General features: G+C 26.6%; 1 protein-coding gene across 1 annotated transcript; it reads right to left on the reverse strand.

Annotated features, from left to right (window-relative positions):
- Positions 1-597: 597 nt before the first annotated feature.
- Positions 598-13,164, reverse strand: LOC145849122 (kinesin-like protein KIF6). The gene is made up of 17 exons (XM_082954217.1): positions 13,064-13,164; positions 11,130-11,245; positions 9,985-10,059; positions 9,821-9,863; positions 7,660-7,755; positions 6,182-6,300; positions 5,726-5,842; positions 5,347-5,478; positions 5,087-5,174; positions 4,858-5,001; positions 4,633-4,719; positions 4,370-4,473; positions 3,638-3,897; positions 3,420-3,530; positions 2,779-2,937; positions 1,257-1,371; positions 598-1,159 (listed from the first exon to the last, which is right to left on the reverse strand). The coding sequence occupies exons 1-17, from the start codon at positions 13,121-13,123 to the stop codon at positions 694-696; spliced, it is 2,292 nt and encodes a 763-aa protein (XP_082810343.1). The 5' UTR covers positions 13,124-13,164; the 3' UTR covers positions 598-693.
- Positions 13,165-13,563: the final 399 nt, after the last annotated feature.

Genomic DNA, 13,563 nt, shown 5'->3' on the forward strand with positions numbered 1-13,563 from the left:
TATACATGGAATTTAAAAAATGAAAACAAATTCTAAAATAAAGTTTTTAAACAAAATGGGCTATATAATATCAAATAGAAATATATCAACATTTTGATGTTAAAAAATTTAAACTCTTTTTGAGAACAAAAACCTTCTGCTTTCAATTTAATATTTATAACATGAATATTAGCTGCTACGAGGTAGTTAGCAAATTCATTTAATCTAATTCATAAATTTAAGCTAACCGCACACTTAATTTCAAAATAGTACACTGTTAACCTTTGTAAGTAGAAATTTTAAGTTTTATTTAGTTTTAATAAGGTATGTTGATAATTAATTAAACATCTTTTTATTGCATAAAATTAAATTTCAGGAAATTTATTTAACCATTCGAAGTAATATTCTAAAATTAAAAAATAAAGTTCATCATAACTTAATTTAACAGAAGAATTTATAAAAAAATACAATTAAACTGACTTGAATTTTATATTTTTGTGTAATAACAATATTCAATAATTGATTTTTTAAATATTAAATTAAGTATATTTATATGAATTTTTTTCTCAAAAAAGACAATCAAAACTTTAAATTGAAATTAAATTAAAATTGGGTCATTTAAACAATAAAAGATATTAAAACTTCACAGTACTCTAACAGTAAAAAAACAATAACCTAATTGGGTCGAAAAAATAAAACAAACTTTGAATACTCTCACCCATAGGAACTGTTATTAATAAACGCCTGTCTGGCCTTCACAAAAGCCAGTATGTCAGCGTCCGTATCTTTGTCGCCCGTCAGCGGAATGTCGCTTTGCGTGTAAGTTGATTTCGCAGGCGAAGACTCGGGTGTCGACTTCATGAAGCTCTGGCTGGAAACCGAGTTGTGGTGAGATGGTTCGGACTTGAGCGTGCTGCTCAAAACTTCATCGGAACTGTATTTTGACGAAGAATAATGATTGGCTGGTTTGTAAGAAGGATTTTCGCTGACAATCGCTGATCCAAGTGGCTGGCTGTCAGGCGGCCTGTTGCTCCGCTGAGGTGTCTGCTTGCTCTGCTGCTGGCTGATCCACCACTGCTCGAAGTTGTTTTGTATCTGCACCCTGCTCTTGTTGAGGATGTGGTGCAGATGATCGATCTCCGTCTTCATCGACTTCAGCATCTGGAAGCTCTTCGAATATCTGCATAAAAGAGTAAAATCTAAAATGTTCTGCTAGTTTATTGTGCATGCAGCTATTCATATTAAAACAAAATATTTGACTTGTACTACAGTCTTACTTGGATTTCCACTCGTCGATCTGTTTTCTGATCAGGTCTTCTTCTTCTTTTGCGTCTTCTTCGCTTTGTGACGTCATATCACTGTTCATCTGATCCAGAATGTTTTTCAAATGGTCTATATACAAAGTTTTATTATAAGTGCAGTTTTTAAATACGTAAACAACATAAGTTTGTTTTTTTTCTATATGAGATTTAGCATAAGGTTATTACTGACATGGTAGTTTTATAACTATCATTTAGGGGAAAAATTGTTTTTGTTCATTAACTTTATACAATGTCATTAACTATTTAAAACGAGAACCTTATCATTAGCGTGTAACTGTTTACAGTAAAATCAAGTATATAAAAACAACAAAAAAATATAATAGTAAGTGTAAAATTCATATAATTCCAAGGTATTGTCCAAAATAAAAGGTTTCAAACTTAACAATTTTGTTACAAAGTTATTCTTATAACTACATAGAGATTAGCACAAACTCCATGTTGCTACTCTTTGTACTTACTACTGGAGCAAACAACTAACTTAGTATTTATCTAAACTTTGAGGTGAAGATGTTTTTTATTTAGCTTTAGTCAAACGACTGTTTGTACTTTCTTACAGAGTCTTACAAGTCTTACAGATATTCAGAAATATTTAGTACTTAGCATCACCTAGGTAATGTTTTTGATTTGGCATAAAATTTATCACAGGCGATGCTTAATTCATAACTATGTGGCATTTATTTTCCGGGAATGATTTCTACATGAGTAACCCGTTTTTCATCGATAATATTGTAATATAACGACGAAAGCTTTGAAAATTTTGTTTGGTTTATTTCATTTGTTATTTTGTTTTGAAAATCTTATAAGCATTTGCTTCAATTAATTCACAATGTATAAGGTGATTTATTTAGATTTTGGAATTTTGTTTTTGACCCTGGGTTTTACGGCCACCGACACTAGTACTTAATTACGGCTTAACTATTTTAATAAAATAAGTGTTCTGCCGGGGTGTACGAAAATTTAATTTCGGACAATTCAAATTCCGACAACTCAAATTCTAAAAAAAAAATTTTAAAGCCACAACTTAAAAAGTAGAATTTATTTGGAAAAAAAAAATATGTATGTTGGTCTTATTGATATCTACAAGCCATTTTTTTCTTTTTGTAAAATAATAAAAAAAATTTTGATATGTCTAAAATAAGTCTTTAAATATACTTATTTCTATAATTTTTTAAATATCTTAAGAAATATTTAATATTTTAGAAAAAGAAAAAAAAAGGCTTGTAGATATTAATAAGACCAACACACTTTTTTTTTCTTAATTATATAATACTTTTTAAGTTGTGGCCCTTTGAATTTATTTTTTAGAATTTGAATTGTCGGAATTTGAATTGTCATGTAACCGTTCTGCCGCATTTAATCAAACTGATTGTAAACTCTAGAAAATTTGTCTAGAACTAATATTCTAATTGCAACTTTGCTTGTTTTAGAAACATACTGTTCACATATTCAACTTAATTTTTCACACAAATTAACTTACTGATTTTATTTCTGGCATCGTTGACCTTTTGACCGAGCTGTTTTGCTTCAGAATAGCGAATTTTCAACGTTTGTTTTTGATCTTCCAGCTTTGAGTAGTTTTCGTTCTTTTGTTTGTAAATTTCAAAGGCTGCTTTCTTTGCTTCAGAATTTTCAGAACCTACAACGATATTTATTATATTCGAGAAAATATTCTTTGTAGAACAATAAACCTTATCTAAAATAATCTTTTTAACAACAAAATGCTGTATACAGATTTTCTACTTTTAAATGTTTTAAAAACACTTTTCTTAAATTATTTCATTACTAACGATCGAGATATACAATTATAAAGATTAATTAATTGCTGCAGTAATAATATATTAAACTATAATACATTTCTAACAAACAAAATTTTTGTGTAATGAGTTAAAAAATACCTTTCACCCTAAAAATACTTTCAAAAATACATTGTACTGCATATACCACAGATGTTTTTGTGTTAAAACTTTATTCCGACTAACGGCGTTTCACTGCTCTCAAATACAGTTAAGAACAGATCTACAGAGATCTAGCTTATCAGGGTCTCTAGGATTTAATTTAATGTTACATATTAAACTGCATATACCTCTTTGTTAGATGAACACTTATAAAAACTCCTACCTCTATTAACAATGACATTATCTGCACTGTTGGGTTCGCCAGCCTCATTAATCAACCTGCTGCTGCTAGATTGCTTCATTCTTTCCTTCTTCAGCATATCAACCAGGATAGCTGACAAATTATTTAATTTTTTTATAAAGTTTTTTTTTTAAGAAATTTTGACAAAATTTGCTTAAAGTTATGTTCGAAATCTTATCGAAAAAGGCAAAACTTCTCACCTATTTCGTTGTCCCTCTGCTCGAGTATTTCTCTAAGCCTCTCGACTTGAGCGTCATCTAGCGACAGCTTGTTGCCAACCTCGTTCGGCTCATTGTCATGACTACCAGCCGGGTGGTGGTTGCTGGGAGCGGTCTGATTGGTGGATGCGAAGCGCTTGAGCTGGGCGAAGCAGTGTTGGATCTTCCTCATGTCTCCGCCCACGTCGAGGACCGCTTCCACGTCGGATGAAGAAACGAATGACCGGATTTGCTCGTTCAATCTGCAAGATAATTTTATTAATAATTATTATTTAATTTTTTGAATTGAAACTTTTAGCGTCTACTTTTATACTTTCAAAACAATCTTTTATAACTTTTAATCAAACAACTAATTATTAACGGGTTTATTATGCAACCAAAATTTTAAAATTAAATTTTCAAAAATAATGTGTTATAAATTATGTTGTGTTTTTTAAACTCATTACATCTGTTATCAAATTATTGAATTTAATTTAAATTTTTGTGATAAGTATTTTTAATCATATTAATTAATGAAACTTTTTATAGCTTTTAGTTCAAAATGTAGTAAACTATACTTCTCTACTTATTTTAAAAAAAAAAGTAACCGAATTTCAAACCAACAAAAAAATATACTTTATAATATTATCAAAAGTTTGTTCACTTATAGAAATGTTATAAAAATTAAACTACTTTAGTTTCATATTTAAAAGTTATATTACAAACAAAACAAACAATTCAATTTCTTCAGTAGTCAGATCATCAGTTCTTTCTTGACCTGTAGCAAGCGAAATCTCGTCTTTCAATGTTCGAACTTCACGTTTCAATCGGGCTATCAGCTGTTTAAAAGTAAAGTATTAATTTTTAACTATTTACCTAAAAATTAAAAAGTATATTATTAATTTATTATTACTGCCAAACATTTTCACTAAGTCTTAAATAGTTTCCATAGAAAAGATAGTATTGAAATACATAATTTAAAACAATTGTTTACTAACAAGTTTAGGATCGAGTTCCTCGTTTTGTATGGCTTCATTCTTTATCATTGCGACCCTTTGAGCAAACTTGCAAGTTGAAATTGACTCCTGTGCAAATAAGTCACCAACCTTAGTACGTTTACAATTTACAACGAAAATCAATAGGCATTTACACTAATACATAGCTCAAAAGCTCAAAAGTATTACATAAAGTTACAAAGCATTTAGACAACTCTCCAAACAAACCTCAATGTTGGAGCGCTGCACCGATATGGTGGCGATCATGGTGGTCATGCAGTTCCCCCCCAAACTGTCCCTCAGTACGGAGGTCATCATGGAGTTTCTGTACGGAATGTGCTGTCTCTTCTTCTCACTCAGCGCCACAATCACCTTGATACAAGTTTTTGTAATTACTACTTTTTGTAAAGTGAAACTCTAATGTTTACATATAGAGTTACTCATAAACTCCACTAACTTGTTCAAGGAAATGAAGAGAAAGGTTGATATATTTAGCTTCAGTGAGCAGCTGACCGCCCACTTTCGACTTCGCTACTCTTTCTGATCTGTTTGGCAGAAAATCAAATATTATAAGGAACGCTTAGATATACATATAACTGATATAAAGCACAGCAAGTGGGTAAAGTAAAAAAGTGTGTAGAAGTAATTGAGTAAGTAATATCAAAAGGGTACTAGAATAAAAAATTTAATCGAAAGTAAACTTAATTTGCCACCTACCCTGCCAGATCAACAAGATGAAGTTTGGAGTTTTTGATGGTGGCACTGCCTGGTTGCCTGCTGGTGATGTGAATGGTGAATATGCAGTGGGAACGAGTCGACGCCTGGTTCATCGGCGTCTCTGCCACCATTCTGTTTGATTGTTTGATAGAACATTAGTTTTCCATAAAGATGTTGAAAGCAGTATGTTACAAAATTGTTAACTTCATTTATGCTGACAGAAAACAAATAAAACGTTGAAGTTCTTATTAAAGTAGCAATGATAAAAATCTTTTTTTTTAATTAGATTATTTTTATTTTTTTTATTTAAAGTATTTATTTAAAAGTTTTTCATTCTACTGCAAGTAAGATGAGCATTTTGAAAAGCACTGAAACTTACCGATTTGTGTCACCGAGAAACAATAAGTTCAAAGCTTCTTCCTCATTATTCGCAGTAATGACTGACATATTTTTCAAGTGAATGTTTTGATCTGAGTCTTCCATCAATGAAACTTTACTAAACAATGATTAAGATGTTTTAAATAGTTGTTTAAATGATTATAAACAATTTACAATGTTTAACTATTTCCACAAAAAAAGCAAAAACTTAATACATAGAAATTCTTATTACTTAACTATAAAGATAAAATCTATAAAATGTATTTATACTGATTTGATGGGAGCTACATAAATTTCAATTATTTTTTCAATCAATATGAAAGTACGTGTATTTATATACTTTCTGCCATGATAACTTTTTTTTTATATGCAACAAATACTAAATTTGACGTATTTTAAGTAGTTGTTAATGTTACTAATTAATTATTGTAATGTTTTTTAATGCAGCAAGACTAACGGAAGGTCTTCAAGTTTAGTTGCTTCGTGACGCGGATCCAGCAAATCGTAGCCGAACTCATTGTATATTTCCAAATACGATATATCAGTTGTGTATATCTTCTCTTTATCTTCTTTGTACTTAAAATATAAAAATATCTTAAAAAATTTATTATACTTATAAACAACAACAACAACAACAACAACAACAACAACAACAACAACAAAAACAGTACATATAATTAATTCTAAATTTCAAAAAACTAATACTTAAATAGCTGAAAAAAAAAAGTTTTAAAGTTTCTCTAATAAAAGAAGTTTATATCTAGTCTTCATTCAATAAAACGCAAGTAGACATAGTTCTTTTCTTTTATTGTTAGTTTTAACTAGAACTAATTCTAAGTTTTATCAAACACGTTAAAACTTTAGCATCATGACTATGCAGACCAAACGATTCTGTATTAAGACAAACACGACTTTAAATACAAATACAATGAGTGTTAGACAGGATGGCAAAATAATCAAAAATTTGTTCCAGGTTTTTCTAATTTCTGATATTTTCCATAACTTTTAAAGTACAAGCTAGTTTTATTGTCTTATTTAACTATAAATCTAAACTTGACACAAAAAAGGTGACTTTAATAGAAGAAAAGTACGCAACCTATGAAACTGCTATTTTGAATGCTCGTTATTCAAATTCAATCTATATTAATATTTTGATCAACACAGGGTTGCTATAGGTTTATGAAAAATTATTTAAGGTTTTTGAAATTCTAACAGGTTTTTGAAAGCATAAAAGCATTTATTGGCTACTTTTAATATAAAATTAAATTTTAGATAAAAAAATGTTTTAAATTGTATAAAAATATTGAAAAGATACTGCAGTGCTATTTTAAGTGTGTTTTTTATAAATAAAGTTTTAAATGATACAAAGATAAATTAGAGTATATAATATTTTTTTCGTATCTAACCAAAATTTCATTATTTTACATGTAAAAATTGTTTAGAATTCAGGGTTTTTTATTGACTTTTGTTCAAAACTCTAAGTTTTTTTTTTTTTGTTTCTTTTTATTTCAAAATTTCTCAAATTCCAGGTTTTTCCAGGATTCCAGGTTTTATGGCAACCATTATCAAGTTCTTCCAGGTTGTTTTATAACTTAACATTGATAGGCTAATATATATGTATAAATTCAAATAAAACTTATGTAAAAAGTATACTACAACAGCAAACTTTGTCACCAATAAAAATAAGTTTAGTTTTGTATTGTCAATAATAAAAAAACTTTTTTTTTTTAATTTCAAACACTATTTCAAATACAGGTTATATAGCTCTGCATAGGAACATTTAAAAAATTATGTTCAAACTGAGCTTCTGTAAAATTTTCAGTTAAAAAAAAAACAAAAAATAACTTTTAATTAAAATGTTTGTATACGTAAAGTATACGAAAATTGTTACAACTACATGTAAGTAAACTAGATCAATTTTTTAACAAAATATACTTTTTCGAAGACATAGGAAAGAGCTCTTGGTATGATTCCTCTGTCAGCATACTTTTCAACACCACCAGTTATTGTAAAGGTTTTTCCACTGCCAGTCTGTTATACATTTCTCAATAGCAGTTAGTGTGTACATTTCAGTAGAAATACAACTGTTTTATTAGCTTTTAAGCTTCCAACAAAGTTTTGTTTCATGTGACTTAACTATTTAATACACACATTTTAACTCTTTTGGTACAGTAAAAATAGTGTTGATATGTTGTCTTGATCATATCTTTATTTTTGAATTACACCAAGTACTCATTTTTACAATTATATAATGACCTAATATATTTTGTGAAAATTTAATACTCTACTTAAACACTAACCAAAAAAAAAGTATGCTATTTATTAACTTAAGTATGCTATTTTGTATTTCATATAAACTACAATTATAACTATAAATACTCTTTTCAATAAATTATGAATTTTGTATATTTCAGATAAAGTTGAACTTTTGCACTGATTGAATTTTGGAAAGAACTCATAATTACGTTATAATGTTATTCTAGTGTAGTTTGTGAACTAATGTTATTCATTTCAAAATCTAAACAGCTGAAGATTATAGCATCAAGCTTTATGAAAAATATGTACTGGTAATTCTGAGCTTTACAATTTGCAATTAAAGAATTAAAGCCCTTTATGTGGGCTTAGTGAAAAATGACTCAGTTAATTTACTTCTATTATATATATGTATATACTTAAGTTGAATGGAAATTAACCTTAAACTTTGAAAACCAATAACAAAGAAAAAAATTCATATATATACACTTATTGTTCATCTCTTTAACCATTGATTTAGTTTGTGGTATCTAGTTTATTAGGGGTTTGATTTGTAAGCAACACCTTCCCTTATAGATCTTAAGTACTTTTTAGTTTTGATTTTTTGGCCGATCTATTGTTAATGTGCTTGGGGTTTTAGACTCTAAAATTATTGGATGCTCAGTTGATTTGTAAGCTAGATTTATAAATTGTTGCTACCACATATTTGTAGTACTTTTTAACTAAATTTGCCGCGGTAAAACTTTGAAAACATGATGAATAACAAATAATTGTTAAGATCAATATTCTACAAGATGAAAATTTCTATCTAAAGTTAAAAATAAATGCTGTTTTGAAATTTCTGGTTTGATGAAGAATGGTTGACTTATATCTTCAAGATATTTTCTAGAATTTCGAGCCAGGTTCTGAAAAATTTTGACAAGAGGTGCTTATTTCAAAAATCTATTGTTTTGGAATATATAATTGGAAATTGATAGATCGTTTGAATATTTTAGTTATAAAACTTTGAGTTTTTTCAGTTTGTACCTTGTATATTTTTTATGTTTATTTTAACACTGTAATTTGTTTTTCTTTTTATGTTAGTGTCTTTCAGTTTAAGTGGCTTAGGTTTTAATGCCTAGGTCCTTTGTTTGACAATAAACTTTAATAATATACTTATTGCAAAAAAACATTTGATAAAACTATAGACGAGACTTTTTAAACAAAGTTTTGAATACCTTTTTTAATCTAGGAAAAATATATAAAACACTTTTGTTAAAAGTAGGTTTTAATTGGTTTTTCTTTGACCATTGATTTTTTATTAATCAATATTCGATCTTAGCAAAAACCTTTCAAATTTTTCGCAGTAACTGACATAACTTTAGTTCTATACGGAATTTTCTTTATTTGGTTTGAAGCTCTAGTCTAGATGCACTAGAAAACTAAAAGTTATACTTTAATTTTAGCAATCATTCAATAAAAACTCAGTAATCGTGTTGTCTATTTCCTATAAGAAACTTTATACTTCCTAGTATCTGCTAAGATCAATCCTAAAATTAGTCTTTTATAATACAACCACTCTTCTTAAACATTAATTTAGTAAAAAAATTAAGTATTTTCAAACCAAACTGTTAATTTTAAGCTATAAAATGTCTTTTTTTTAATAAACATAAAAACAGTTCAACACATACAGTTTAATATAGTTTTGGATAATTAGATAATTTTTGACACATGTAAAACATATAATTAATTATTTATTATATTATATGATTAAAAAAAATAATTATTTATTATCATAATTTGATTTCACCATAATTTATATTAAACTAAGTAAAAATGCGGAATATAAAATTCATATACTTACTTGTCCATAGGCAAATATTGTTCCATTGTATCCAGAAAGTACACTTAAAAGTTAAAGAGTTTTGAAAATTTGAAAAAAAAAAATTAAAAAATTTATATAGATTTTACAATTCAAGTTATTATAAATAAAAGTTAGCCTAATATTATCTGTAAAACTTTATTTACTTGTCAACCACACCTTTGGCAACTTCATTGAAAACTGTGTCTTGATTTGTCTTTTGATCAAAAATGTTATTGAACCTACAATGTTTTATGCTAGTAAACTTACAACTACAAGAGGTTATTTATGTAAGACTTAATAAAATCTAGTATCAGGAAAATATAAGTTTTACCGAAATTTCTTAGCAAAATTTTATTTACAAGATCCAGTAAATATTAACTGTTTTGACAAATCATTTGATTTCAATATACTAATTTTCTAGATTTTTAATAGGACATACACTCTTACAAACAATATAACTTGCTTGACAATAAATAAAAATTACTTAACCTTTTACAAAAAAACTTTAGGAAAAAAATGCTGCTTAATCAAGACAATAAATAGCATTTAAAATAAAAAATATAACATACATAAAAGTTTATTAAATAAAAGTTTTATTATTATCTCGTATCAAATATTTAAAAATGATGATGGCTTATAGTTTTTATATTTTTTCATAAAAATTTACATTTTAAATTTATTTTTTTAAATAACCTTCAAATAATCAGATAAATTAAATATAAGTCTGATTAAATATAAATAAAAATTACTTAACCTTTTACAAAAAAACTTTAGGAAAAAAATGCTGCTTAATCAAGACAATAAATAGCATTTAAAATAAAAAATATAACATACATAAAAGTTTATTAAATAAAAGTTTTATTATTATCTAGTATCAAATATTTAAAAATGATGATGGCTTGTAGTTTTTATATTTTTTCATAAAAATTAACTTTTTAAATTTATTTTTTTAAATAACCTTCAAATAATCAGATAAATTAAATATAAGTCTGTTGTAAACTTAAACAACATTTACTTTGATCAGCAGTCAACTTAAAAGAATTGTTTATACATATACAATTTTTAACTCATTTAAAATGTAAATATCTATTTTAAGTTTTATTATTCTAAATAGTTTAAAAACGTTAAAATTTAAATGTTTCAAAGCTATTGAAAAGTTCAATGTTCTAAAGTGTTTAATTAATAGAGTAACATAACTAAACTACATAACACAAAAACACAAAAGTTTAAATGATATTTGTAAATTTATGTTGTTTCTTATATCCTAATTAATAGTTATCTCCTGAATTATTTTTTTAACTAAACAAACCCAAACACATGTTTTTCTTTTTTGTTATTAATGTACAAATCAGTATCTTTTGGAACAAACAGCTCTAAAGCAGATTTGTCAGCTAAATTTGTTTCTTCATCTACATTGTAAACAACCTATACAAAATAAATTCAAGTTATAGTATTTTTTTTAATTCAAAAACAATTATTCAGTAGTCTATGCTAGTTTAAGAATAATTGGTCTAGCACTAAGCAAAAGAAAAGTACATGTCAATGTTTTCTAGTGTTATTTGATGATTTTTAAATATTACATTAAGTTTTTCTATGTTTTTTTTTGAATGTGCAATTTTTCAGACTGTTATTGCTTTACAGTGTAGTGGAAACCCAGTTAAGGGCATAGGGGAGGTCAAACACTTTTTTTCTAAAGACTAATATTGACTCTTATTTGAAACAGTTTTGCAACTCTTTGAGCCAAAAAACTGTTTTGATTAACCAATATGATTAACCAATATGTCCTCAGTGACCTTAAACTGTTCTGAGTCATCCTGAGTTTTTTCAAACCCTTAAAAAAATTCTAAAACTTTTCAAGTTCAAAAAATATCATGTTTTTTTAATAACATGGTTACAAACTAACAAAATAATTAGACTTAACCAACTAAATCTCATTCAAAATCTAGAAAAAAACTGGCCTGAGATTTTGAGAAATCTTAAAACTACTCTGAGTCAGCCTGAATTTAAAAAAATAATAATATCTTGAGTTATATTGAGTCATCCTGAGATTTTCAGAAATTTCAAAACATCCTGAGTTATCCTGAGTGTCCTGAGTGTAGGCAAACCCTGTTGAAAGCTTAGATAATATTCTTTAAGTGCTTTTTATAGAAAAAAGTAGCTTACTTTTAACATATAACATGTTTTATAAAAAAAATCAACTACAACTAAACATTTTCAGGGCTTATATTCTAAATTTTTTGAAAAATTCACTAAATATATATATCCCTCTTCATTTTTAAAACAACTTCGTTTAATTTTTTACCATAATTTTTAATCAATATTACAATTTATAGGAAGAATTACTTTGAAATCATTAAATAAAACAAACTGTGAGCAAATTTTTTTGAATATATTTTTGTCAATTTTATTATAAAATTATAAAACTAGTTTTTACAATTGTTGAAAATTATTTACAGAACACTGTGAAAAAAATTTGCTCAAAAACAGAAGCAGAAGATATATTTTTAGTAAAATAATCAATTTTTGCCTTTTTAGTGTGTGCCTCCTGTTGAGAACCTATCAGACTGACTAAATTTGATCTCTTATACTGCAAAAGTTACTTCCAACTTTAACAAGCACTAAAAAGTAATAATTATGTAGAAAGTTTAATTAATTATGTACAAAATGAGACTTACTTTTGAAAAAAAAAGTTTTAATTTCTCCCCTCCCCTTTTCCCTTAAAAGGGAATTATATACCATTTAAAAGTTTTATTTTGTATTTGAAAATTGTTACATATTAATTAAAAGAATTTATATCACAAAAGTTTTATTTTGATTAACAATTCTAAGAACTTTTATTAATATAGATATACTACACAATAAGCAATTCATAAGGGACTTGAGCTAAAATAAAACTAGGTAGGAAATAAGCTACTATAAATTGTATTCTGATATTTCTAAAAAATTGGCAATAAAAAAAACACTTTTATTGTTTTCTAATAATATTGTAGCTTCACTTTTAAGCTAGCTAAGTTTTTTTTTGTGAAATACTATTTTAATTAAAATATTTTGTACAAATTGTAACTGATAGTTGTTTTATTAATTACTAAAATTATAATAGAAAATTTAAACTACTAACTGCCAAGATAACTACAAATATTAAAAAAAAAATTAACAAAATTATATTTTGTAAACTACATACTATTGTAGTATTAAAATTTATATGTGTAAAAAGTAGTGTAGAAAATATCTAAAAAAACTTACCAAATTTTTAGCTCTAGATGGTTTGACTCTACAAAATATTTTGATGGCAGATTTCACCATTTCGTTTGATGCTATAAATATTCCATTCAAATTCAGATATAATATTTATCATCCATTTTATACTAAATTTTTTTTTTTTTTAATCTAAAACTTAAATGTATATTTAATTTGTTTTTATATGCTACAAGGTTACATGATTGTTTTTTAAGTCACTTAACTGAAATCAATTTCCAAAAACAAATTGTATAAACATAATCTAAATTTATTTAAAGATAATTGTCTAAGAGATATTCTTTGACATGTTTTTATCCTAATTACAACTTATCAGGCATTTAGTCCTCTGGTGTAGTCAATATTGCCAAAAATAGTTTAAACTGATGTGGCCACAGAAACTTAAAACATTTTGTTCTGGAAAGTGTGCAACAAAACTTTTTTACTGGACCTAAAGTGGTTTACTTAACTTTGTAAGCACCAGTATTTTAAATTTTAGAAGTTAATTT

Source organism: Thalia democratica, chromosome 1 (assembly GCF_965202585.1).
Source record: "Thalia democratica chromosome 1, ktThaDemo2.hap1.1, whole genome shotgun sequence".
Taxonomy (NCBI): domain Eukaryota; kingdom Metazoa; phylum Chordata; class Thaliacea; order Salpida; family Salpidae; genus Thalia; species Thalia democratica.